General features: G+C 57.5%; 1 protein-coding gene across 1 annotated transcript; it reads right to left on the reverse strand.

The window, feature by feature from the left end:
- Positions 1-269: 269 nt before the first annotated feature.
- Positions 270-27,115, reverse strand: GPR87 (G protein-coupled receptor 87). The gene is made up of 4 exons (XM_036242537.1): positions 26,883-27,115; positions 24,500-24,618; positions 3,214-3,330; positions 270-1,352 (listed from the first exon to the last, which is right to left on the reverse strand). The coding sequence occupies exons 1-4, from the start codon at positions 27,113-27,115 to the stop codon at positions 310-312; spliced, it is 1,512 nt and encodes a 503-aa protein (XP_036098430.1). The 3' UTR covers positions 270-309.
- Positions 27,116-27,636: the final 521 nt, after the last annotated feature.

Here is a 27,636-nt window from a genome sequence, read left to right on the forward strand (position 1 = left end):
TGCTCTCTACTGCCTGCTGTTCCCCAGGTGGCCACAGAGGGCAGCACTTCCTGGGCTGGGCCCTGGCCCCGCTGCGGCTCCTGCCTCGGCCCTTGGGCACCGAGCCTCGAACCCTGCCCCCAGCCGCCCCCTCCCTCTTCTGTGTCTCACTTCCTGGGCTGCCTTCATGTTTCCCGAAGTTTCAGACTGTACCCGGATTTCGGACCACGTCGGTCCTCCGCGTATGCGTATTCCGATGGGCCGAAGCCGGGGTAACGAAAAGAGACATTTATCTACACCGCGCACACATGGCCTCCGACACACTGAGCCCTACACATCCGTGTAATCGTAGTAGATGCGCACTTCCGACCTGCGGATGCTCTGCAGGGATCGGATGCTCTCACTCCTGGTCTTGATGTTCGACTTCTTGAACAGCCTTCTGGAAAAGGACCGGCACATGAAAAAGTAGATGATGGGGTCCAGGCACACGTTGCAAGCGGACAGGAAGAGCGTCACCTCTCGGCCGTAGTAGAGGATCTCGCGGGCGTAGGCGTCCAGGTGCCGGTCCAGGTCGCCGAAGAGGAAGGGCACCCTGCACAGGTGATAGGGGAGGAAGCAGGTGAAGAACACGGCCACCACCACGCGGATGCTCTGGGTGTGCTTCCGTCTGCGGCTCGACTGGCTCACGAACTGCCTGCTGGACCTGTGGATGTACCGGGAGATGGCGATGTAGCAGCCGATCAGGATCGCCAGCACGGCCGCGAACAGGCAGCTGTTGACGTAGACGACCGCGCGGTGCCACCGGACCCCCAAGGGGCTCTTGAGCGTCACGCAGTCATGGACGTTCTCCTTCGTTGGCGGGACGTCCGTGAGGATGATGTTCGGCAAGGACAGCACGGCCATGGCGACCCACACGCAGGCGGACAGGACCTTCGTGAAGGTGACACTGTACATGCGCGAGTCCCCGAAGGGCTTGACCACCTTCAGGTAGCGGTCGATGCTGATGAGCCCGAGAAACACGATGGACGTGTACATGTTGGCGTAGAACAGCACGGACGTGTAGCGGCAGAGGACGGCCTCGAAGTACCACGGGCCGAACCCGGAGTCCTGGACGATGCGGAAGGGGAACGTCAGCGTCATGATGAGGTCGGCCACCACGATGTTTTTGAGATAGAAGATGAAGCTGGTTTTGTTCCTGATGTGGAAGAAGATCCAGACGGCCAGGCCGTTCAGCAGCACGCTCGCCACGAACAGGACGAGGTACAGCACCGGCAGGATGATGGCGCCGAACTCTCTGCTGGTGGTGACGTTGGTCCCCGCGCCGTCGCTGCTGGTGTTCGCGGCGTGACCCCCGCGGCCGCGCCACTCCGCACCTGCAGGGGAAGTGGGAGCCGTCAGTGTGTCACAGGCGCCCCACCGGCTCCCAGGCTCCCTGCCTGCCCTCGGGGGGCTTTGGAAACGTCTGTGGTCGTGGAAGGACCCAGTTCAGTGTATCGCTAATGTTTTCAGTAGCTGAATCGGTGGCCTCGTGCCGAAATCGGCCCCCACCCAGGAGTCCCTTGGGTAAAATGTTTCCTTTCTGGTTCCCTACGCCAGCCACTTGGAAAGGAAGATAAACAGAGTCAGTGACGGGGGTTGAACCCGCAACCGTGGCGCCAGGGGACAACGTCCCAAGCCCCTGAGCTCTCCGGCCGGAGCCGGTTGTGGATGATCATCAGGAGTCAGGAAACGTCAAACGAGCGGGTCATTTTGAATTTTTTTTTTTGCTCGTGACTTTCTTAAGGGACTGTTTTTAGGAACAGAAACAGTGGTTTGTAATGTTTCCGTTTGGTATGAAGGAGGACACGTGTTAACAGAAATGGTCGGCCAAGCTGATGGTTGCAGATGGGAGGAGTCGGGGGCTGAGTGGAGGGATTAAGGACAAACTGGTTGTTACAAAATAGTCATGTACCGGGAATAGTCAATGAGACTGTGACAGCTGTGTGTGGGGCCTGGTGGTGGACTCACTGGGGGTCTCTGGGCAAGTTGTATAAATGTCTAACCGCTGTGCTGTACACCTGAAACTAATAAAAAAATGTTTATAGGCTGGTACTTATTTTTATTTACAAGATTTTACGACAGCCTGGCTGGTGTGGTTCAGTGGTTGAGCATCGACCCCGCACCAAGAGGTCGCTGGTTCGATTCCTGGTCAGGGCACATGCCCAGGTTGTGGGCTGATCCCCAGTGGGGGGCGTGCAGGAGGCGGCCAGTCGATGTCCTCTCTCATCCATGTTTCTCTCTGCCTCTCCCTTCCTCTCTCTAAAATCAATAAAGGAAAATATTTTAAAAAAAGATTTTGCAACACTTCACCCACTGCACTTGGAATATAAAATCTTTACATCTTTTACGTTCGGGAGGGATTTAGTTTGCAGTTCATGTTGCTGAAGACCCCGTACCAGCTCTCATGTTGTCCCTGAAGTGGTTTGTGAGCGTTTGGTTCACGGGACAGCCCCGAGGGCCCTGGGGTCTCCCCCTGCGGCTGTTCCACCGCCGGGCAGCTCGGGCTCAGCGCTCTGACCCCCGCCGTTTTCCGGCCGATGCCACTCTTCCCGTGCGCCGCCACCAGCCAACACTGAGCACGGTGGGGGGTGAGGACAAGCCTGTCCCGGACAGAGGCGCTGCTGACCGCTGACCGGCTGGAGGACTCCTCGTCAGTCTGGTCAGAACCTTCTTCCCCTGCGCCGAGGTCTGAGTGCCCCTCTGTCCCTGCCCCCGGGCCGACACCCACGCCCACCACCCCTGCCGCCCTCACCCACGTCTTGTGGCCGGGATCACATCCGTCACCTGCTCTTCTTGCAAAGCTGAACTAACACCATTGTCAAATGAACTTTCAGGCGTCAGGCCACCAGGAAGGTCATTTCTGCGTTTTCACTCGTCACCCGTCCCGTGTCACCAGCTGCCTTTTGGGCGGGTTTTGTTTGAGAGGTGACAGCACGGATCGGGCCCTTGTTCGCCTCCGTGACAGGCTCTGGCGCCCACGTGTTGTTGGTTCCCTTCTTTGAAGATGTGAGAAACAGGGAAGGTCTGATGATTATCACCCGAAAACAGGTTCTTAAGTTGCTGCTGGGAGCTAAGTGTAGGTTCTTCGCGAGTCTCCCGTCCCCTCTGGTCCGTTCCCTGCGCTCCCTGCTGCAGGGCTCTGTGCAAACTGGTTTCCCCGGCTTGCGCACCTTTACGCCGGCGCGAGATTTATACCCGGGCGAGCCTTGATGATGGCGCCCAGGGTGTCATTACGCTTTACAGGTGTAGCCACCTGGTTCAGCTGGGCTCCTGCTGCAGGTTCAGGTAGCGCCTCCAGCAGGTCCCTCGAGCCTGTTCGGCGTAAGGAGGTGTCGTCGTCCTGGTGACTCGAGCAGCGTGAGGTGCTCGTCCGTGTCCGCGCCTGAGAAGCTCCTTACGACGCGCAGTCTCTCCAGGGTGAAGGCATCTGCTTGGGTGAAGTGCCCCAGTTACAGGATCGGCAGTCCCTTTCATGTGGCCCGGAATGCACCGGGAAGGAAGAGAGAGGAAGGGTATGTTTTGAGCCGGATAAGTGGTCCGGCCGAGGACCGCAGGCTCACAAGGGGCAGCTCCGTCGTCTCCTGAGATGGTGGCCGTGCCGGAAACAGTGACCGACTGGAAATGCCAGGCGGTGGTGCGCTAACTGGGCACAGGAGGACGGACCCAGGGTCTGCACGCCCGGTGTGGAGGGGGGACCGGTGCTTCCTGGGGGCTAGGGCCTGTGGGCGTGCCCAGGGCACCTTTACTGCATTTCGGGCTTTTAACCGTACACACAAGCACTCTTACTAAGTGATCATTGACTGATCGGTCGTGCTTATTAAATACAGCGTCTTAAATCGGAGTTAAAAACCGCCCCTCTCTGCACTCTGTCCCGTAAATGAGAACTGTCCCACGCGAGGGGCCTCACTGCCCACCGGGGTCGACCTGCCGTGGGCCGTGTTCTCGGGCAGTGGCCTCCTCAGCTGGTGTGCGGGCCGAGCGTTTGGGAGACAGGACTTCTGCGTCCCCTGGGGGGCCTGGGCGCGGTTATTCCTTCATCCACACGGTCCCCCTCTCCGGTGCGGCTTAAGTGACTAGTCCAGGTCTGCTAGGGGTCCGTTTGTGAAAGGATATAGTGACAGAGCAAAGAGATTCCTAAGGAGCAGGAAGAATCGTGTGTGGGTTGCTCTGGGAAGCTCAAAACCAAACGTGGAGAGTTTCGTCTGATGAATTATTTTAGAACTAAGTCTGAGTCATGATTCTTATCTGCCAACTTGGCACCATCATGTCTTCCTTCTGTAGGATTGCCCCCGTTTTCCCAAGGCTGGGGTGCTCAGGGGCGACTGTCCACCCGGTTCCCGCTCAGGGACAATGACCGGGAAGGCCCGTGGCTCTTCTCCCAGGGCGGTATCTTGTTCTTCACGGCCGGTTCACGGCGTGGGCCGGGCAGCGGACACTTTAGTGGCGGGCAGCTCGGCGGTTTAATGAAGAGAAACCGGAAGCCGTTTTTACCAGGTAAAGGCTGTTTCTCACACGCTTCTTGTGTGTTGGGGTGTCATTTCCTGTGTTGGTGCAGGCTTTGAGGCAGGGTGATCGCTGCGGGCGAACGTTTCGTTGTTATTCTTCCCCCTGCTCCCGTCCCCCAACTCCTTTTCAATTCAGTTAGCCGTGACCCGGGCACCCCAGGTCCACGGGAAGATCACTCTGCGCTGGTGTGTTGGGAGTGGGGTGTGTGTGCGGGGGTGGGGGTGCCTGTGGGTGTCTGTGTGCCGGAGGAGGCCGGAGAGCGTGACCGCCCGGCTGCGAACCCGGCGGTACAGGTGGAGGGACTTGTCACTGCACAGTCCTTGGTGCTGCTTCCGTCACGTCACGGCTTTGTCGCTGGAGAGTCACGTTCCTGGCCCTTCGACAGCTGACGCTCTGCGTGCCTCGTGCCCGGTACGTGGAGCTTGGGAGGCCTTCATGCTCTGACTCAGGGCCCTCCCTGCAGTCTGTCCCACAAACCGCGGTCGGCTTAGGGGTGCCAGGAAGAGGGTGAGGAATCAGGGTGCTGCTGGCAGTGCAGCTACGCGGTCGCCTTAGGGGTGCCAGGAAGAGGGTGAGGAATCGGGGTGCTGCTGGCGGTGCAGCTATGCGGTCGCCTTAGGGGTGCCAGGAAGAGGGCGAGGAATCGGGGTGCTGCTGGCGGTGCAGCTACGCGGTCGCCTTAGGGGTGCCAGGAAGAGGGCGAGGAATCGGGGTGCTGCTGGCGGTGCAGCTACGCGGTCGCCTTAGGGGTACTAGGAAGAGGGTGAGGAATCGGGGTGCTGCTGGCGGTGCAGCTACGCGGTCGCCTTAGGGGTGCTAGGAAGAGGGTGAGGAATCGGGGTGCTGCTGGCGGTGCAGCCATGTGGTCGCCTTAGGGGTGCCAGGAAGAGGGTGAGGAATCGGGGTGCTGCTGGCGGTGCAGCTACGCGGTCGCCTTAGGGGTGCTAGGAAGAGGGTGAGGAATCGGGGTGCTGCTGGCGGTGCAGCTACGCGGTCGCCTTAGGGGTGCTAGGAAGAGGGTGAGGAATCGGGGTGCTGCTGGCGGTGCAGCCATGTGGTCGCCTTAGGGGTGCCAGGAAGAGGGTGAGGAATCGGGGTGCTGCTGGCGGTGCAGCTACGCGGGTGCTCGTGGGGAATGTCAGCCTTGCACAGCAGAAGTGGCCACAGCCTGTCACTGCTGTTCTCCCTGCCGGACGGGAGGGACACGGGAGGCCTGCAAATTCCAGGGTGCTCTGCACGGCCCGGCTGCCCTGCACGGCCGTGCTCCACGTAGGTGTGCCCTCGGCCTGCTGGGGAACCCCGGCGCCTGGGATTAGACTTGCTTTAGGTGTAGAATCTTCCTCCAGGGCCCTAATTCATCCTCCCGGGCCTCTCAGATGGTCTCTGGATGAAACCAAGCTTGAAAGGAAGTGATGCAAGGCAGGTGCCCCTGGGTGATGCCGTCCTGTCTGGCTGCTGTTTCGTACTTAGCGAAGGGCTGTGCTCAGTGCTGGTTGGTTTGTTAGTGGGTCTGGTGACCGATAGCACCCCAGACCGCCACATCGTGGGAACAACAGTTACCGATCAGGTACCCCGTCCCTGCCTTGTTTCCCTGTGGCCTACCTGGTGACTTTTCAGATGTCAGGTTGAGCCCCATGCTTCAGTGGTGACGGGCGGTCGGCGAAAACACGTGTCAGGAAGCACTGGGGGGTGGTTGAGGCAGGGGTTCAGCAGAGGCTATTCCCGGTTTAATTTCTGGCGGGAACAAGAGAAAGGAAAGTGAGACCGTCGGGAAGGACTTCGAATGCCCAGTGTTTTGATTTTTCCGGTTAAATGGGTACGCGCTTCAGAAAACACACCCACCCTCTTGGGACATGACCAGTGTGGCTGCACAGGGTGTCCGCGTGTCCCCTTCCAGCCTGCCGCGCAGCACGGACCGTTTCTGTGTGTGCTCCCCGCGTGGGTGCCGCGGCCTGGCCGGGGCGGTCAGTCCCTGTGGCTCACTGTCCCCTCCTCTGAAGGACAGCCATGCTGTCAGATTCTAGTGAGGGTCACGGGCGACACTCGGAGCCCGGGCCAGAGAAGGCGCTCAGGACACGTTAGCTCTCCCGCTCCTGCCTCCACCTCATGCCCGCCCCTCACCTGCGCACACAGAGTTAAGTGCATGTGTGATGGGACGGGGAGCAACGGGAGATTGTTACAGATACTGAAACAGTCTAACACTGATACACGCAAGAGGGTTTCAGGAGCCGGGATGCCTTCAGCACCCTATTCCTGTCGTCCCTGGGGCTATCGTTCCGGCTTGACGTTGACCAGCTGTGCGCCCCCCGGCAGTCAGCTGACCTCTCCGGAACGGGCCTTTCTGGGGCCTGGGGGCTTTGGGACATCCCTGTCGGGATGCAGACTCCCGTGAGCTGCTGCGTCGTCTTCAAACATCGATCCCCGGCAAGGATTTAACGGCATTTGGGTGTTTGTCTTATCCGTCCGTGTATTTCTTCATGACGGCTGTATCCCATCCCAATGCAGAGTCTGAATTGGGGCAGAGAGCACTTGAATGCCTGGCGGGTGACGCTGGCTGGGACACCTTCACTTCCCCAGCGTTGGCTTCTTCACAGCGTGCTTACGGATTCACGGAGACCCTAAGAATGTATGACGCTGGGTCCTGTAAAACGTGACTGTCCTCATTCCTCTCTTATCAGCTTTGCCCGTTTCCGGTTTTCTGGCTTCCCCCAGATACTGATCGAAGAGAGAAGCCTGGGAACTAGGGCCCCTGCTCCAGGGCACTGTGCTTACCGGAGGTTCCTGGGGAAGTCACTGTTCCTCCTGAAATGCAACCCTGTGGGACTTCCACGTCCCCTCCCCGAAGCTGCTGGCACACCGCCCAGCGGCCCGGGGACCCCATGTGACCCCGTCCCCTGCTGGTGCGAAGCCCTCCGGCTGGTGTGAGCAGTTCCGTCGCCGAGTCAGCAGGGAGAGCTTTGGGGCAAAGGTCTGTCGGAGCACAGCCTCTGGGGAGGGCTCAGGTCATTCCTGTCGCTTTGTCCGTCTCTTCTTCTGTCCCCCAGGACCCCAGGGCGTTTCGGTGCTTGGTTTGGGGTTTGGTAGTAAATGGAAAAAATTACTTCTACATTTTCAGTGCCCGCCAGGCCCCTAGTGATATATTGTGAGAGTTTAGCTCTGCTGTTGCCTCAGCTTCATTGGCTGCAGCGTGTGGTACGTCGCGGGTCGGCGCTGGAAGGTGTTTTTGGGTTAATGGAGCAGAGGTAATGGGTGATCGGGGCTCTCAGCAGCCCTCTGTTCTGGGTGCCAGTGTTCCAGTCGTTTTTGAATAAGGCGAGGGGGCGAAACCCTATTTTCTTTTTATTTGTTAAAGCTTCCTGGTATCTCATTCATCCCCTCCACCCCCCTCCTCTGAGGTTTGTCAGTCTGAACTGTTCCCCTTTCTAAGTCTCTGGGCTGAGCTCGACCACAGAACTTACATGCATGTGTGAGTAAGCAGTGGACACAGACAGCAATGCTGGGGGGGGGGGGGGACGGGAGGGGGGTCTAGGGGGGACAAGGAGAAACCTCTGTAACAAAAATAAATTAATAAAAAATTCAGAAAAAAAAAGGCATACTGGGAGGATGATTGAGACCATTAATTTTCTAGATTTTCTCATAATGGTGCTTGGATTTCCGATGAGATCATGAGTGTTCAGGGTGGTTTGGCTCTAGACCGGATCCTTGGATTTCGGTAACTATTTTCCCTGGAGTGCAGCTTCTCGTGGGAAGATGTGGGGTATTTACTGACAAACACAGCTTTCATGTTATGTTTCTCTGTCCCCAAGCGAGAGGAGGAGACGACCGTTAACCTCGACCGGGGACACGGAAAAGAGACAGGGGAAAGATTCACACATCACCCTTCTGATCAAGAATTTATATTCAGAATATTCATACAAAGAACTTCCACGACGTCCTAATAAGAAAACAGCCCACTTTTAAAAATGGTCTAAAGCTGTGTGTAGACATTTCATCCAAAAAAAAAAAAACAAAAACCACATGAAAAGATGGTCAACACCACTAGTCACTGGGGAAATTCAAGTGAAAACCACAACGAGACACTGTTTTATTCATCTCGGAACGGCTGCAACTTAGTAACAAGCCAAGGATGCGGAGAAACGGGAACCTTGTACTGTGCCGGTGGGGAATTGGGAGGATATGGCTACATTAAAAAACACTTTGATCGTTTTCTCAAACAATCAAACCTGAGCTTGTCATGTAGCCAAGCAGTTTCACTCACCCAGCAGAAATGGAAGCACGTGCCCATGAACAGGCTCGGACGCAGACGTCCGTGCAGCGAGCGGAACAGCTGGAAGGGGGTTAGCGCTCATGTCAGCTGCTGAAGGAGCAGAGTGCATGGTCGTCACGCTGCTCCGGAGTTAAAAGGAACGAAACGGCAGCTACGACCTGCCCGGACCTCAGGAACCGTTCTGTAAGGGAGAGGAGCCAACGCGAAGGGTCACACACTGTTGAATGAAACGTCCAGCCAAGGGGCAGCGACCGAGGTGGAGCGTGGATTGGTCTCTGGAAGCTGCGGGTGTCACGGAAGATCCTATTGGGGTGACAGAGACTGGTTCCTGGGGTGATGGTCTTGCGATGCCATCGATGCGCTAAGGTCATTGAACCCTGTACTTCAAGTGGATGCGTGTCGGTTGTGATCCAGTCAAGTTAAAGTGGGGACAGTGCGCAGACAAGGGTGGAGCAGGGCGGCTCACCGTGCCGTGACGGGGGCCCCTCGAGACCGAGGAGAAGCACATTGTAAGAACACTCTGGCCCAGCCGGTGCGGCTCAGGGGTTGAGCATCGACCCTGCACCAAGGGGTCACTGGTTCGATTCCCAGTCAGGGCACATGCCCAGGTTGTGGGCCCGATCCCTGGGGGAAGACATGCAGGAGGCGGCCAGTCGATGTTCTCTCTCATCTATGTTTCTCTCTCTCCCTCTCCCTTCCTCTCTCTCTAAAAATCAATAAACAAAAATAAAATATTAAAAAAAGAGAACACTCTGTTCTCTGATGGAGGAGGGGATGAAATGCGGGGACATGAGCCAGAGTCCCACCTCTGCACCGTGCATGGGACTCGTTGTGAGTGTTTTCCTTCAGAATTGCCCCAAATCCATCGATCCTGGATACCGGCAATGGTTTGTGCTTGTGGGGGACCCACGGCCCCAGTTCTCACTGAAATGACGAGGAGCGGTTGGGAGTTAGCCCCTCAGCCGTGACATCGGACTGCCCGGCGTCAGCCCTGGTAGCCGGGCTGGGAAGTGAGCTGTCCCCTCCTCTCCGCTGGCCCCTGAGAAAGCCCTCGCGCCCCTCACCTCCTCTACCGACGCCCCGAAACGGATGTTCCCCTGGATGGAGGCCACAGCGCTGTACTCTTGTGTTTCCTGTTTTCCACGAGCATGCGTGTCCGTCACCCCCTTTTCCACGGCTCCCCCAGACTGCACACGGGTGCGCGGTGTGTGTCTGCGGGTTCGAGCCACCGCCCTGCCTTCAGCAGAGACACGTCCTCGGCTCCATTTAGGAACAGTTTCTTCACTAGACGACCGCTCTGTTCTCTGGTGGAGTTTCCTGCGCCTTGCTCCCCACCTTGTAGTCGCTTGTCCTGGTCTTTCTGTTTCTCCTGTTACAATCCCTCGCCTGGGCCTGGGCCCGGTTCCCGCCTGGGCCCAGTCCCCGCCTGGGCCTGGTTCCTACCTGGGCTCTGTCCTCGCCTGGGCCTGGTCCCCGCCTGGGCCCGGTCCCCGCCTGGGCCCGGTCCCCCCTTGCTGCCCGGCGGTCATCTCCAGGCCGAGCCCTCCCAGTCCCGTGTGGCTGCAGCGCTGACCTCCTCTGGTCTCTCTGCTTCTTGCTTCGCTCCTCTCATCTCTCCTGGTTCTGGTTGCAGACCCTTCCTTCGGAGAACCCCTGTGCCCCCTTCCCTCTGCTGTCTGACCCTGAGTCACGTGGCGGGGCCGTGTGCGCGTTTCAGTCACTAGTCACACGCAAGCATCACTTCTGTCGTGTGGAAGGCGGGCGAGTCGTCGGAGCCCAGAGACGCCGTGTTCCGGTCATTACAACTCGGCAGTAACCTGGGGAAATCTGCCTGTAACTGACCTTCTGAATCTTGTGGCCAGTAGTACCTCCTCTCTAGCATTGTTAGGAGGTTAAGTTATAATATAAATGTATACATTAAGTGCTCTATAAGTGTTGGTTTTTGCGTGTCTCGGTTTCACTCATCTTTGCCTCAACGCAGTTCAAGATTATTGTTGCCGGGTGGGGGACTCTCTCCGCGGACAGGCTGCTGTGGCCTCCCGGGCGCCGGCCTGGCGTTTACACCTCTTCCCCTCGGGCCATCTCTGCTCTCCTGCCGCCTCCTTCCTTCCCTTCTCTCCCCGTCAGACATCCTGCGTCTCGTGCGGTGCCAGCCATGAGCTGACGTCCTCCGCCAGGTCGTTTCCCGATGCTCATCACTGTCCGGGTCGGGGCTGTGTGGTCAGGAGGCACATTTCTGCCCCTAAGGAGGTGGGAGCAACGCTGAGGACACAGAAGTAGGCAGATCGCTGAGTGCAGAGTGACAGACCTGGGGACTGTGGAGGCAGCAATGTGCCCTGAGGGGGGCCAGCAGGGGTCACGGGGCTTCTGGGCAGCCGGCGGGCCCTGGGCCGCCGAGGGTCTGATGGGCAGGAACAGGGAATGCCTAGTGGCCAAAGACGAGACTCGGGAATCCGCTCGCGAGATGATGATGTCGCTGAGGGACGGAGAGAGGTGACACATTTGAGGCTGCTGAGGAATCAGTGACTGACCCTCGTTGGTGAAAGGGAGGAGGGAGGGGAGGTGGTCTCCCAGGTGTGTGGCGGGAGGTGTGGTTTCTCTCCCATGGCCCACGCGCGGAGGGGCACGTAGGGATGGTGGATTTCAGACCGACCCTGCCGCATCCACCAGCAGATGCCTCGGTAACTGGTCCAGGTCCGGAGCCTGGGACGGGCTCCTGGCTGGCAGTGTCACTTGAAGGTCAGAGACAGGAGATCAGTGATCAGAGAGTTGGGAGGATTATCGCAAAGAGTCAGGTTGTGTGAGTCCAGGAGACAGTCTCAGACGTGAGACTCGGACTAGCTTCATCCCGCCGGGAAGCCGGGGGACACGGGAGAGCACAGTGCCCTTGGGTGGGCTCAGCAGCCGGAGGTCACGGCCCATTTGCCGGGGCTGCTGTGTGTGGTGGGCAGGGGAGGGGTGCAGAAGCAGGGGCGGACTCAGAGGGCTGAGTCATGCCTGTGAGGTGAAGTAGGGCTGTGATTTCAGATAAGTCTGAAGGGAAACCACGCTTGTGATGGGAAGAGGGGAGGGTGGGAGGGAGAAAACATGGGGGAGCAATGGGAGGTGTCGTAGCTGCTCGCTGAACGCCCTGCATGTCACAGGACACTTCCCAGCTGGGCTTAAACAAAGCCCCTGGCCCTCCTCCTACCAAGCGTGGCAGCCGTGTGTGGGGCCCCGCTCTGCCCCCCCACTTCCTTCTGCGAAATGGCACGAGGATACCTCCACGGTGAGGTGACTGAGGTTCGGGTGAAAATATGCACGGGGCCCCGGGCATAGTTCCCAGGACCGAGGCCAAGGCCTGTCGGTTCCCATGGCGTATCCTGGGCGCAGAATGTTAGGCGGTGACTGATGGTTGGACACAGGCCGGAACAAGTTCTCGCCGCCTTGTTTATGCCGAGACGGCTGTGTGGTTTGTGGCCTCGGCTTGACTGGTCTTTGAGCTCAGACAGCCTGCCCTTCCTTTAAGTTGTCTCGACCCCCGGTGCCTGCTCTGTCTCCGGCAGGGACACCCAGACTCACGCCCCCCGTGCGGTTTGCGACCCAGCGGCTGCGCGCCTCCCGCATGTCCCGGCGCCTCGGGGTGTCGCCATGGGCATTGCCTCCGCGTAGTGATGGCCGGGTTCCAGGACCTCATTCACGGGCGGGAATCCTGCCCGCCCCCGCCTGCCCCCCGAGCGGAGCTGACGGAGCCGCCCCGGAATGTGATGTGTGTGGTCGCCCGGGCAGCCCAGCCGTTCCTGAGGCCGGTGGCGTCCACGCTCCAGACCTTCTGGCTGTTGGCTCTCGAGCCCCTCATCGACCTCCTCCTTGGATGGTGCTGAACCGGCTGCTCTGCCGGGATATGACTCTGTACGTGAGGTGGAGGGGTTAGCACGTTCTCAGCGTCTCCTTTATCTTCCGCCGTGAACCTCCTGTCATTCCCAGCAGCCTGATCACCTGGGTGTGTGATGTCCCCTCCCTGGGGGAAGAGCCAAGTTCAGACACTCAAATTAACTTGCCCTGAATCACACATCGAGTAGTGGGGAGAGGCAGGGTCCATAACAGACCCGACTGAAGCTGAACCTGAGTTCCTTCTCGTCCTGCGCTGGAGTGACAGAGATGCCGGCTTCGTCTTGGAGGGCGGGCGGGGGGGGGGGGGGCACGGCAGAGGCGGGTTGTTTCCCTGCTGGGCTCCGGAGGGACGGCTGATCTTCTCGGCTGCACGGCGAGTTCGCTTTGGCGGGAACAATGTTGAAACATAAAGGAGTTGCACAGAAGAACTTAGATTTGAATCCTGCCTGAGAAATGAGACGGGCTGGCACTGGGCATGTGCGATGCAGCTGCACCAGCAGCCTCTTCGCGATGTGTGGGTGTCCGAGGATCACAGCTCACACTGCACACAGCACACTGCTCACAGCTCACAGCTGACACTGCTCACAGCTCACACTGCACACAGCTCACAGCTCACAGCTCACACTGTACACAGGTCACAGCTCACACTGTACACAGGTCACAGCTCACAGCTCACACTGCACACAGCTCACAGCTCAAAGCTCACACTGTACACAGCTCACACTGCACACAGCTCAAAGCTCACAGCTCACACTGCACACAGGTCACAGCTCACACTGCACACAGCTCAAAGCTCACAGCTCACACTGTACACAGCTCACACTGCACACAGCTCAAAGCTCACAGCTCACACTGCACACAGGTCACAGCTCACACTGTACACAGGTCACAGCTCACACTGCACACAGCTCACAGCTCACACTGCACACAGCTCACAGCTCAAAGCTCACACTGCACACAGCTCACACTGCACACAGCTCAAAGCTCACAGCTCACACTGCACACAGGTCACAGCTCACACTGTACACAGGTCACAGCTCACACTGCACACAGCTCACAGCTCACAGCTCACACTGCACACAGCTCACAGCTCAAAGCTCACACTGTACACAGCTCACACTGCACACAGCTCACAGCTCAAAGCTCACACTGTACACAGCTCACACTGCACACAGCTCAAAGCTCACAGCTCACACTGCACACAGCTCACAGCTCACAGCTCAAAGCTCACACTGTACACAGCTCACACTGCACACAGCTCAAAGCTCACAGCTCACACTGCACACAGCTCACACTGCACACAGCTCAAAGCTCACAGCTCACACTGCACACAGGTCACAGCTCACACTGTACACAGGTCACAGCTCACACTGCACACAGCTCACAGCTCACAGCTCACACTGCACACAGCTCACAGCTCAAAGCTCACACTGCACACAGCTCACACTGCACACAGCTCAAAGCTCACAGCTCACACTGCACACAGCTCACACTGCACACAGCTCAAAGCTCACAGCTCACACTGCACACAGCTCACACTGTACACAGCTCACACTGCACACAGCTCACAGCTCACACTGCACACAGTGTGCTCTAGCTTGCTCTGGTGACATCCTGGGCCTCCTTGCTCCTGAGCATTAGCTGTCTGACCCAACAGACTCTCGATTTTGCAACATTGCTTCATTTATCACTTAATCTTGTGTGACTACATTTGACCTATATAGATCATGAAATGTTCTCCTTATTGATAAATATACCTTCCTCTTCCTCTGACCAGTCTTCACCAACTTCTGATTTTTCTTGCTTTAGTGACCATCACTTAGCACTCTTCACACATGATTTTCCTGGCGCCTCTTAGCAACCCCTCCCCCCAGGAGGGGCAGGAGAGCGTGTTTGGTTTACACCCGAGAATTAATTAATCGTCACAGTTGAGCTGTTGCTTTTCCCGTGGCCAGTCCTCTGCTGTGACGGTTGGGAGAACCGAGATTCTGCGGCTCAAGTGGGGAAGGGTTGGTTCGCGTGTGGAGTAGGGCCTGCACCCGGGGTGCGGTGTGCCCCGGCTCCGCTGTGCCCCCGGAAGGGCAGTGGGCAGGCCCGGGGAGGCGTCAGCGTCCAGGGCTACTGAACCGCTTGGTGCCCTGGCACACAGCCTACACCTACTGCTCCCTGGGTCCCCTCAGCACGGGTAGGGAGCCGCCGTGCCAGGGGCAAGCTCTCTCCTTGGCAGGAAGAGCCGCGGGTGTGCCCGCCAGGCCGTCGCAACGCCTTCGTGCTCCCTGACCTCCCCGGGTCTCCCTGCCCTTCAAGGTCCCAGATCCATGACCCGGAGATGGCGCCTGTTCAGTGCTCGCTCCCTCCGCGCAGCGGGTCAGGGTTCTTCAGACTCTTCGGTGGTGGTCCTCAAACGACAGATTGTGGTGCAATGACCCGTCCCCTCTGTCCTCCACTTTGCAGATGGTTCTCTGGAAGCTCACGTCCGAAAGTGTAAGAGTCTCAGCTCCGAGGTTCTGTTGTTGTCAGAACAGTGAGCTGAGCTGACCGATCCGATGGTCGGTGTAGATCATCCTGCTGTAGGTCTTACGTTTCGTGGGTGCGGATGTCACGTCCCCAAAGCTATTGAGTGCACCGTTTCTGGTGGACGGGATAGCCTCATGCATTTTAGGGTCACCTGCACCCTAAGAATCTTTCTCAAAGTAAACCTGAGAGAGAGACAGAGAGACAGAGAGAGAGAGACACTGTGTGTGTGTGTGTGCGCGCGTGTATGCTTGTGTGTGCATGCACGTGCGTGTGTTCTAACCTGCTAAGGTGCGGCTGTGCCGAAGGCCTTGGGAACGAGGTGAGCTCCCTTACCGGGGACAGTGAACGTCTCCCTGTCCTAGAACTAGGTCACTGTCTTCCCTGGCTCTTCGCCGGTGCGTGCTTGGAGCGGCATCCCCAAGCTGCTGGCACGGCAGCCTCCCTGCGTTCCGGTTTTTCGGGTACCACCCTGACGTTCCCGCGCAGGCGCGCTGGCCCTCTGGAGCCTGTGATTAGGCATATCCCGGTTCACCTTTAGATGAACTTGTTCTTTCGGGTGACCAGAGAGTCCTCGTTGTAAGTCAGGGGGTGATGCACACGGGGCTGTAAACTCCCTGCAGGCAAGGTCGTGTCCAGTGACCCTAAGCTCGCAGCGGGGTATTCCGCTTGCACAGGTGAGGCACCTGGGGGAGGGGGCCGCGGGCCCTGCGGCACAGGGAGAGGCCCCGCCGGAAGACGAGCGCCCGTGCCCAGGCCGCAGAAGCTGCCTCCACCGAGCTGCCCTCCTTGATTAGTGGGCACAGCATTTTCGCCTCAGAACTCGGGCTTGCTCGTCCAGGCCACGAGGCCAACGATGGCCGAGCTCCCAGACGTGCAGTGAGAATCGGGGAGATGACGTATGACGTCAAGCTGATGTTGCAAGCACTGCAGTAACATAAAGGGGTAAGACGCGGCGTACGGTTTTTCTCCGCTCGGTAACAAACGTCTCCTTACTCGCAGACACATTGTACCGCTCACTGAGCAGAGACGTGTATTTTCATGTTCTGTTGGGGCAGCGTCGAGTTGATACACGGCTGCGTCCTGAGGAGGCCGGGCAGACAGGTCAGGGGCTAAACTCCAGTGGCAGAATAGTGGCTTCTGATGAACATGTCCCAAACCAAATACACAGCCCCGTGACGCCCGGTCCCTGCAACGCATTTCTGAGCATTCAGGACCCCAGGTAAAGTTTTCAGGTGTTCGATCCCCGTTCATCAGAAAGGAAGGATGCTTTTCACAGGCTCACAGAGGTGCTGTTGTCCTGGGCGTCACCGGGCTTCAGCGTTCGACTTGGGAGTGGTGCTGACTCTTGGTGGCGACGGTGGCGGTCCCTGCGCCACTCAGGTGCGGGTCTGGGCTGTGGGGGACGGGGGTCATTTTTGCCTCCTTTCCCGGCAGAACTGATGTCAGCTCTCACCACCACCGGTCCTTTGAAACTTCTCTAGTGAGGTCTTCAATCCTGACACAGATTTCCCAGTTCTCACCAACGCCAAACCCTCGCCGTTGCTCCGTTTCTCCTTTCGTAAAACTACGAAGCAAACAGCCCCCCCACACCCAGGTGGTAGAAGGATCTGACATCACTTACAGTTCATTTCACAGATATGTGTGCCTATAACATGTTTACTGTATGTGAATACACACATCTATGGCTGCAGCACTGTTTACAAGTGATTCCGACTATCGGTTTCTTTGGCGTTCCTCATCCTGTGTTTAAACGGTGCTTCTCCAACCCGCGGGGCTATTTGGATCAGAATGATTCTGGCTTGAGGCACGAAGACGGTCACTTGTTCAACGGGGAGACATAGGAGCCGTGTGTCTGAGTTCCGGCAGGGCTGCCAGGTGTCTGCCCGTCCCCGTCCCACTCGCTGTCCCTGCCGCAGCCGCAGCGGCGTCCTGTGTCGCACATGGCACCAGGCAGGCCCCTCCGCGGGTGACCCCACGCCCTGCCCTCAGTCCACCTGCCCACGTTCCAGCTCCCAGCTCCGCCCGGGCCCTTCCTGCCCCCAGAGAGCTCATCTCTGCCCAGCCACCAGGCAGGCTCCCTCCACCGCTTTCAAGTCTAACTGGTCTGCCTCCCCTTTGCAAAGCCCCGGTTCCCCGTGCACCACGCCAGTGCCCCCAGCCCTGCTGACTGCGGACGCCCACCGCTCCAGAGCCGTAGTGTGTCCTCCGTGTCTGCCGGGCTGCCTGGGGGACCCCGTCCTTCCCCCGCAGAGTCCAGCGGAGTCCCTGCAGACAGCCCGAGCTCAGGAACGTGTGACTTCCCCATAGGTACCATGGAGCATGGCTGGTCTCGGTAGGCATCTGCCAGCCCCGCCCCCGCCCCCCAGATGTCCCTGGCCCTGGCCAGTTTTCTCAGTGGTTAGAGCCTGGCCTGTGGACCAGAGAGACCCGGGTTCGGTTCCCGCTAAGGGCATGTAACTTGGTTGCAGTTTGTCTCCGGCCCTGGTTGGGGTCCTGTGGGTGGCAGCCAGTCAATGTGTCTCACATCCATGTTTCTCTCTCTCTCTCTCTCTTCCTCTCTTCCTCCTGCTCTATTGAAAAAACAGTGTGCCCTGGAGGGGCGGAGAGAACAGGAATTGTCCTTGGTCTTCATGGGCCAAGAACAAGCTGCTCCTGATCTGATCACACTGAGAAGTGTCCGTCCATACTGCTCCCAGGTGATGTCAGCGAGGACCCTGAGCCAGGTCTAAGGGACAGTCGGGGACCAGCGGGCGAGGGGGACACAGCGGACAGCTTGCGTCCGGGGAAGTCGCCGGGCGGCTGGGGGCGGTGGGGAACTGTCGCCCCACTCCCGGGTCTGGCTTGTCGCCGCGCAGGGGTGGCATGCTGCCGCCAGACCATCTGACTCACGGGAGGAATGGATTTTCACTTAAACTGCGTGCATTTCAAATTCTGGGTGAGTTTTGTGAAGACACTGGGCAGAGCAGGTGAAGGTTGCCTCGGGGTTTCCGTCGTCTACGTCCGATTTCCTGGGGGGGCTGGCCCAGGCCTCCTGTGGCCGGGGCCGTGTTGCCCGAGCCTGTCCCAGACCTCTCGGCCTTTTCCTGACCCCCCGACTTCATAGTTCCCTTTCTATCCGAAATCGATAAGCCTGTAAGACAAGGTTGGAAGTAACTGATAGGACTGGAGAACTTAATGGCATCGTCTTTGATGTGGGACGGAGACTCCTTTACGGTTCTGCCGTGTGTGAGGCCGAGACGTACGGAAATGTTTGCGCAGGTCCCATGGCGTTTTCACGTGGTCCCACCTGGCGGGCCGGGCCCTCGGGAAATCTTCATGATTAGAATCAGTTCCAGGGCAGAGGGGGCGGAGACGTCTTCGGGGAGTCGTTAGGAAGACACGGCAGCGTGATGAGAATATTCAGTGTGCCCTGTATGTGGCCCCTGAGGTGGTCACACCCGCCCCCCGAGGTGGCTGTGCTTGGAGTGACCTGCGCTGGTGCCTGCAGCGCTCAGTCGCTTCCAGGGGGCCTGCTCTTGGGGTGCTCAATACGACTGAGCATTGCAGCATGAGAGCTCACGGGGGAAGGCCCTCGGAGTCTGCCCGTTGGGGTGAATGTTGCTGTAGGTCGGCACTGGCACCGAAGCTGGGTCATCGCACCGGCCGGTGTTCCTGCCGGGTGTTCGCCTGAGGCAGGTCAGCCAGTAGCCGGGAGTGGGCGCCTGGGCAGCTGACCTCTGACGGCTTCGGACTCCCCACCAGCGTTTTCCCAGGGGTCACTTTTCCTTATTGAAAATACATGTGAACATTTCTTTCTCTTTATCCACCCTGGGACATTTTTGCATTTATCTTCAGAGAGAGAGAAAAACATCGACGTGAGAGAGACACATTGAGTGGCTGCCACCCACACGACCCCAACCAGGGCCGGGGACAAACGGCAACCGAGGTCCGTGCCCTTAGCGGGAACCGAATTCCGGTCTCTCAGGACCGCAGGCCGACGCTCTAACTGCTGAGCCACACCGGCCAGGGCTCATGGGAACATTTCTTATTGAACATCCAAATGAAGCATTTCTGTAAACTGCTTTACATTACCTGGAGGGGCGGGGGCCAGGCAGACGTAAATGAACAGCCAGGTGAGTGAACTAAGTTGATTGCAATTCATGGGCCAGGAGAGGGAGGCACCATCTCCTGAAGGTGCTGGGCTGGGGAGGAAAGGTAAGGATGGGGGTGGGGTTTGGCCACCTGGTTGCAAGGTTACTTTGTTGCTGGGAGGGTCTTCCAGGATCCAGAAGGATAGGGAGGCCTTCCGAGCAGATCAGCTGTGAGTCAGCTGCAGCCATCAGACTGGTTTCCTCAGTGGCCAGTTGTTCAGTGTCTGTCTGACCTCAATTTCATATGAACTGTACTCTGATATCTCATAGTTATTATTTCTGGACCTTAGAATAAGAGATAGTACTTGAAGTATTGTACTTGGTGCCTATAGATGCTTTTTTCATTCTGTATATAATTCCATTATACACACACACACACACACACACACACAATCTATTTAAGCATATTTTGTTGTTTGCAACAAGAAATTAAAATGAATGTTTTAGGGTAAAAGGAAAAGGGGATTTTGATGCTTAACGTGTCTTCCTGTTCTATTTATTTAACAGGGATCACAATATGCTAATACACTGATACAAGTTTACTTTTTTGATGGCATCCACTATTCTTTTATTCATCCATTTGGCTACGTATCGCATGGGTACTGGGTACGACGTAGATGGTTTTGAAACTGTATCTTAGTTAAACTTTTCCCTGTTCAGGTCTTTAAAATGCTGTGTTTAAACGACCAGAAAACAGCGCCACCTGTGATTATTTCAGGGTCGCGTGTGGCTGTGAGCCCCGAGTAGCCACGCGGACCCAGCCGCGCCCTGCAGGACTGTCCTGTTTATCAGCGCATCCAGCAAGCAGTTAACGTAGCAGTTTCTCCCCCGCGTCTTTAGCCAGATCACCTACGCTGTTTTCAGAACCCGCGGATGATTTATTTGCAGCATCGTGGGAGTCTGGCAGGCGCGGGAGGGGCGCGTTTGGACAGGCCGCTCCTCCTGCCCTGAAGGAGTGTGGCCGGCCCTGCGGTCTGGAGGCATCATTTCCCGGATCTCTCCTCCGGACGGACGCGGAGCCTGAGGGTCGGGCGGCAGAGAGCTGACTGTGTAACGTCCCCGGTGGTCTCCCTCCCTCCCTCTTTCCTTCCTTCCACTAGACAAGCGCCTCTGTAATGCAGGAGCCTGAGAATCCCTTCCTTCCTGCCGCCTTCTCTTCACGCTGGCTTCTGCTTTGGAAGCAGCAGGCCCTGCTGCATGGAGCCCCCGGAGCCCTCCAGGCTCACGGACTCGACAGGGTTTCTCTCGACTCCGTCCTCAGCCCACAGCCTAGGAGCGCGTTCAGGCCACGCAGACCTTCCGGCGGCCGGGAGCCTGTTTCTGGCCTGTCGGGCCCAGCGGCAGTGTTAGGGTGCGGGCTCAGCAAGGGCCGGCTGACGTGGGTGTCCGCCGGGACGGTCCCGAGTTCCCCGGTCCGTTTCAGTTATAAGTGCAGCTCTGTCGGTTCCTGGGCAGGTGACCGGACCCTCCGGCCGCAGGTTCCTCTTCTCTGCACGTGTGTCGTGAGGTCTGTCTGAGGATGGGTGGGCATGACCACAGCTTCGCCTCGCTCAGTGCTGGCACCTCCTTTACTGAGGCTGGCAGGTGCTGGAGAGTCAGTATTGAGTTGCTGCCTCTGTGGCAGTGCGAATTAGTAACTGCTTTTTTTTTTGGCCAATTTTTTTTTCTTTGTTGATTTTAGAGAGAGGAAGGGAGAGGGAGAGAGCGATAGACACATCGATGAGAAAGCACATCGATGGGCCGCCTCCTGCACGCCCCCCACTGGGGATCAGCCCACAACCTGGGCCTGGGCCCTGACCAGGAATCGAACCGGCGACCTCCTGGTGCAGGGTCGACGCTCAACCCCTGAGCCATGCCGGCCGGGCAGTAGCTGCCTGTTGCAGATGAACGCCGGATGCACTGTCCGCCGGAGCGGGCTCAAGCTCACCAGGGGCCGAGCCCGGGCCAGGTCGCCCGCGTGCCCCGCTGTCCTGCTGCCGCACAGACTGGGTGTCCCTGTGCTGACCGTGCCCTGCCCCGTCCTTTGGGGAACGGGACGTGCGAAGGGGTCCCAGGCTGGCTGCAGGCACCGGGCCCGAGTCAGCCCTCGCCCTCCGCGGTCCCGTGCGGCAGACAAGTGGCCGATCTGCATAATCTCACCCGCTACCCCGCCCCGTGAAGGAGCTGCCGCTAGCAAACGGCGAGGCTGCTCAGGGCTCTGAAGAGCGGGGTTCGCGTCGGCCCCCGCGGCCCAGGGCGGGGCTCTGCTTCATCTCCGTGCACCACGTAGGCCTCAGTTGGCTCAGCTGTGAAATGGGGCTGATGGCAGTGTACGGTGCGAGGGTGTTGGAAAAAAGTGACATATGTTAAAATACTCAGGAGTCTCGGGCAGCTGTTAAACAATCAGCGTGAGAGACTGGTGCTCAGTATTAAGGCTGGAACGGCAGCCTGTGCCGCATCGGTGCTGACACGTTAGAAAACGTCGTTCAAGCCGTTGATGGGAATTAGTGTTAGACATTGCCTGCGCGGGGGAGCGACGTGCTCACTGGCATGGGTGGCTCAGCGGGATGTCTTCCACCCAGGGAAACGCGATCGGCGCTCTTCCTCCAATGCGTTGTGACGCGCCTGTTTCCACGTGTGGCCAATAAGAGTTCATGAAAGATCGAGCGTGCTGGTTAGGTGTGACCGGAGTACAGACAGTGTCCTCTGCCCACGTTTGCCACAGAAGGAGGCAGGACGTGTAGAAACGCTGCCGGGTCGGATGGGAGCCTGGCTGTGACCCCTGGCCTGCAGCAGGTCCTTGATGTCTCTCGTGTGACTCAGCACCTTTGTTTGTTTTGTTTTTTTTATCCTCACCCAAGGACATTTTTCAGTATTTTGTTCAGAAAGAGTGGGAGGGGGAGAGAGAGAGAGAAAAACATCGACGTGAAAGGGACACATCGAGTGGCTGCCACCCGCACGACCAACCAGGGCCGGGGACAAACTGCAACCGAGGTACATGCCCTTAGCGGGAACCGAACCCGGTCTCTCTGGACCGCAGGCCGACGCTCTAACCACTGAGAAACACCGGCCAGGGCTTAGTGCCTTTGTTTCTAACCACATGGCCATGGCTGCCTCTGCTCCCCCCTCTGCTTCAGAAGTTCTCAGCCACAGGCACTGCGACTGGCCCTTGCGTTGGTATCAGGATCCAACGATCCCCCTTGCAGTGGAGAAGCCGCAACCCCAAGTGGCCGGGATTCCATCCACGTCATGCAGCTGGCTGGCGACAGAAATGGGAGGGACCAGTTCTCCTCCTCGTCTTTGGCTGTGTCCCGTGTCCCCCAGCATTCCTGGGCTGGGCTCCAGCCTCGAATGACCCTGTCATCTGAGTCCTTGTGCTGCCAGGGTAGGCGGCGGCTTGTGGGGCCCGAGTGGGTTACCCCGGGCACACTGACCGCGTGTGGCTCAGTCAGCACACGAGCCTGGTCATTTTGCCGAGAGTCTTGGGCTTTCTGCCCCAGACCAAGCATGTGCCCTGACTGTGCACACTGTCTGCCCTGGGGACTGTGGGGTGCTCCCGGACGCCTCACCCGAGTCCCTCTCCTGTCCTGCCTTCACCACCAGTCTTTTTGGGGGCTTGGAGGGAGCGTCCTGGGTTTTCCTAGTGTAGAGGCATACCTTAGAGACCAGTGGCCATTCTGTCTCCCCTCCGGAAGTCTCTGTGGAACCTTCTCATAGTGTAGCGTGAAATACTGTTCTTTTTTTTTTTTTTAAATCCTCACCCGAGGATATTTTTGCATTTATTTTCAGATAGAGCAGGAGGGGGAGAGGGAGAAAGAGAGAGAGAGAGACATCGATGTGAGAGAGACGCATCGGGTGGCTGCCACCCACACGACCCCAGCCGGGGCCGGCGACAAACTGCAACCGAGGTACGTGCCCTCAGCGGGAACCGAATCCGGGTCTCTCTGGTCTGTGGGCCGACACTCTAACCGCTGAGCCAAACCAGCCAGGGCAGAAATATTGTTCTTAAAGGAAACGAACACCTTAGGTATGGAGGAAGGAGAGAAAGCAGGCGGACTCCGAAGGTTCCAGACACCATCACCCCAGTACAGACATCACTGTCCACCCACCCTCCCCCCGCCCAGACCCCCGAAAGGCCCGGGCCCTCTCCCGGCCGAGGGTCTGGGACTAGGGTAGTCTCTCCCCCTCACGAAGTAGTTACATTTCCGACTAATGGCTGCTTCCCCAGAGGCTACATTGTAGCTGGTGCTCAGCAGCCCGGCCGCCCCTGCAGCCCCTTGTGTAACCACACAGACCTGGCCCGCGTTTCTGGGGCGTGGGGACCAGCGTCCTCCGAGGCTCGCGGAGGGCTGAGGGCACGTGTACCTCCTCCCTGACCTCGGGGAGTTTGTCCGCCTCCCACTGGTGGATTGGAAGTGAAAAAACTCACAGGCCCGGCTCCCTCCCAGGCCCTGCTGGGCACCTGAGCACCCAGACAGGTGCCCCGTGCTCATGGGCTGGACTCAGTAACCGCCGCTCTCAACCTGGGGGCCGCCACCCCTTTCACAGGGTTCGCCTAAGCCAGAACAGTAGCAGTATCACAGTTACGAAGTAGCAAGGAGGATGATTCTCTGGTCGGGTCCCGCAGCACAAGGAGCTGTGTGAAGGGGTCGCGGCCTCAGGCAGGGTGAGAACCGCTGTCCTGGACGGAGCTCCTGGTGAGCCTGTCACCACACGGCGCTTGCAAGTGGGCTGAACCTGAGAGCGCGGCAGGACCTCCCGCCACCTGTAGGTCGCAGCCGTCCTGCCCAGGCCCCGGCTTCTCGAGCCCTCTGTGCAGAGATGCGCCCAGACCCCGCTCGCTCTGGTTTCCGGCTCTGAAGCCAGAGCCCCGAGCTGGAGTAGAGCCGCCCGGCTGCCCTGGAGCTGCCGTGAGTGGCCGGGCAGCGTCTCTGCCAACAGGTTCGAACACGACCCAGGGACTGGAGCGGCGCCCTCTGCTCAGTGAGAAGCTTTGGCCCAGCAGGAGGGTTCCCGGGGTGAAGGCGCACCCTGCCCGGAGCCCAGCTCGGGACGCATGGCCCCTGCCCCGAGGGCGGTGCCGCGAGGGGGCTTCTGCCCGACCTCCTCCGGACCCCGGCTTTGAGCTCCTAGAAGCACAGTCCTCACTGCGGCGCCCCGAGGACCGCGCCTTCGGAGACAGGGAGCCAAGACGAGCCTTTCTCTTTACCTTTCATCGCGGTAGCTGGCTGTCCATTCACCCGGCGCGGCGTCTTCAGGTCGGAACAGGCTCCTCGACTCTCATTAGGAACACACCTGGCGACTAAGGCGGGCAGGGCTGTGAGTTTTCTGGGAAAGCAGGAAAAATAAGCATTTTTCTGCCCCGCCAGAGGAGCTGGGGCGTCCCTGCCGTCCTGAGGCCGTCCCTTGGGGCAGCCCTGGGCTCAGGAACAACTGGAGGGACGGGCTGGCTTGCTGATGTCAGTGACTCACGTCTGAGGGAGGTGAGATCTGTGGACGGGGGCAGAGCTTCCTGAACCTGCAGGAATCAGGTGAGTCACCTGAAGGGAACAGAGGGCCCGGGCTCAGTGCCGGAGGACTCTGGAGGGAGGGGGAGGAAGTCTCAAGTGGGCCCCGCTAAGCTAGATCCAGTGCCTAGTCCTCCTCCCCCTCCCCCTCCTCCTCCTCCCCCTCCTCCCCCTCCTCCTCCTTCTCCTCCTCTTCCTCCTTCTCCTTCTTCTCTTCCTCCTCGTTCTTTCTTTCTTCTTTTCTTTTCTTGTTCTTGTTCTTGTTCTTCTTTTTTTCTTTTCTTTTCTTTCTTCCTTTCTTTCTTTCTTCTTATTCTTGTTCTCCTCCTCCTCCTCCATCTCCTCCACCTCCTCCTCCTTCTTTTCTTCTTCTTTCTTCCTCCTTCTCCTCCTCCTTTCTTATTCTGTTTCTTCTTCTTCTTCTTCTTCTCCTTTTTTCTTCTCCTTCCTCTTTCTTCTTATTTTTGTTCTTCTTGTTCTTGTTCTCCTCCTCCTCCTCCTCCTCCTCCTCCTCCTCTTCCTCTTCCTCCTCCTTTTTCTTCTGTGGGGGGTGGCGAGGGGGAGGTCTTCCTATTGCCAATTAGAAAATATGCATTTATAGCCTCCCTGCTAATTACCTTTTGGCTCAGAGGTTTCAAACTGTATTTTATGAAAAACAAACCCTTCAAAGATCGTATTCAACACATTATTTAATGACTATAACATTACAACGTGTGCATGTTGATAACTGATAGCTGTGGGCTCCTGCAGTCTTATGCAGGAATCTGATGAACTCTATAGACCTACTTTCACAGATACTCAGATATAAATATTCAGAATATTTTAAATGAAGTTATTAGGGGGCAAGCTCTCCGAACCCTTTGGATTTCATTCTTCGGACAGGGTGCGGGGAGGACCAGTCCCGTCTTTATTGAGATTTAGAAAGAGGCTACACCTGGCAGCAAGGTACGGCCAGAGAGGAAGGTGGGCTCACCCCCAGGGGACCCAAGAGCAGACCGCAGGCCGGGGAGGGACCCTGGAGACCAGGTCCCGGCAGCAGCGGAGGAGGTGCCTGAGGGTGTGCAGCTGGTTCTGCAGGGATTGCAGGGGCCTTGGGTCAGCCTGGACTCTCCCTGAGGCCGCCCTGCCTTGTCTGACCCCACTGGCCCAGACCCTGTCCATTGCCTCCACGTCTCCTCCTTGACCTCTCCACCACCAGCTGACTCACTGCCGCCATCCACGTCCCCACGTCCTGCCCCCCTCCTCCTCATCATCATCACAGTGCACTGAGGCCGCCCGACACAGGTGCCAGGGTCTGTCTCCGTCTGCCATGCTCTGGAGCCGGGCCTGGCGCTGCTGCTGCCTCCTGCTCCCGGGCCGGCCGGATGAACCGCAGAGCCTCAGCCCCCGGGGACGGGGGGGCGCCAGGGCCGTGGCTCCTGGACTCTCTAGGGGCCCTTGAGCTTCATTCTTCAACACAAGACAGCTCGTTTGACCCCTGTAAACAATTCCGCACAGTGATAAACTTCCAGAACTTCCAGGTCAAAGTCTCCAAGTGATTCCATGCTTTTCTTGAATGCGATAGTCAAACAAATAAGTAAAATAATAGAAATATAATTTTATGACAGGGAATCAAATCTGCTACTATCATGGGTAATGAGAAAGGGAAGTGATAATCAAAGATGGAAACTTTTCTGAAGGCAGTACATCAAGAATAGGTTTACTGAATGTTTATTTTTGCCTTAAAGGAATAATGGATGGTGTAGTTGGTTTTCTTTCCTTGTTTATAGTTTTATTCATTTAAATACCAATAGCCAAATATCAAAATTGTGTTTCTTCTCTTGCCTTTACCTAGACACACAAAAACAGACAGGTACAATTTTAATGTTTTTTCATTTGCTTCTTTTTGGGGTGGATTTATTACACTGTGGGTGAGCAGCTAGCCCTAGGGACCGGTTCCGAGCAAAGATTAGCCACTGATGAGGTCTCAGTGCCACCAGAACCTGCCGGGAGTACAAGCAGGTTCTTTGCCTTGCTCGCGTTGACCTCTTTGCCGTGGGCTTTGCTTTTAGCATCTGCAGCCGGTTCAGATCTGAGCCTGCAGACCTGAGGTTGAAAGGCTTGTCCTTCGTGGGTTGAACTTTTTGCCACTTGTCACTGGGATCCGTATGGATGGAGGATGTGCTCCTCTTGATGCGAAATCTAACGACAGAATCGCCATCGGCCAGGTCTCCAGAGAGCCAGTCCAGAGGCAGAGTATCCCCGGTAGCCTCTTTCGAAGCGTGTGGAGCAAAGACGTTCTCTGCTTCTCTGCGGTTCTGAGGGTCGTCATCCCACATGTTCAGGGAGCTCATTTATTTGGATGAATGTTTCACACGCTTCTGTGGAAGAAATAAAGGCAGTCTCTTATCTGCCTTAGATTGTAGTGTTTATCACTTGGGTGACTTATCCAATTAGGGTCCACTATATACTGATATTCTTAGGGTGGAGAAAGTCCCTGATAGTTGCGCTGCTGCAAATATTTGTATATACTTTCCTATTTTGAATTGGAAAGGGGAAATGTTTTGGTAATTTAGGGTTATATTACCTGGTTTCGAGTACTATTTATTATTTTTATATGATTTTGTTGATTTTTTTTTTTTTTTTTAGAGAGAGAAACATTGATTGGCTGCCTCTTGCACGCCCCCTACTGGAGATCGAGCCTGCAGCCCTGGGCATGTGCCCTGATGGGGAATCAAACCGGGACCTCTCAGTCCATGGGACGCTGCTCCGTCCACTGGGCCACACCGGCTGGGCTTTTGAAACAGCCCCTGATGTGGGATTATACCCGGTGAGGGGCATGCAGGAGGCGGCTGACCGC

Source organism: Molossus molossus, unplaced genomic scaffold (genome assembly GCF_014108415.1).
Source record: "Molossus molossus isolate mMolMol1 unplaced genomic scaffold, mMolMol1.p scaffold_m16_p_5, whole genome shotgun sequence".
NCBI classification, from domain to species: Eukaryota; Metazoa; Chordata; class Mammalia; order Chiroptera; family Molossidae; genus Molossus; species Molossus molossus.

What these genes read in the sequence shown, in the direction of transcription:
- GPR87 (XM_036242537.1), bottom strand. Translation starts at nt 27,115, where the DNA reads ATGTGGGATGACGACCCTCAGAACCGCAGAGAAGCAGAGAACGTCTTT. An exon ending in GACAAGCCTTTCAACCTCAG is followed by an intron (nt 24,619 to 26,882) that starts GTCTGCAGGCTC and finishes CTGCTTTCCCAG; the next exon opens with AAAACTCACAGCCCTGCCCG. An exon ending in GCCAGCTACCGCGATGAAAG is followed by an intron (nt 3,331 to 24,499) that starts GTAAAGAGAAAG and finishes TACGCCGAACAG; the next exon opens with GCTCGAGGGACCTGCTGGAG.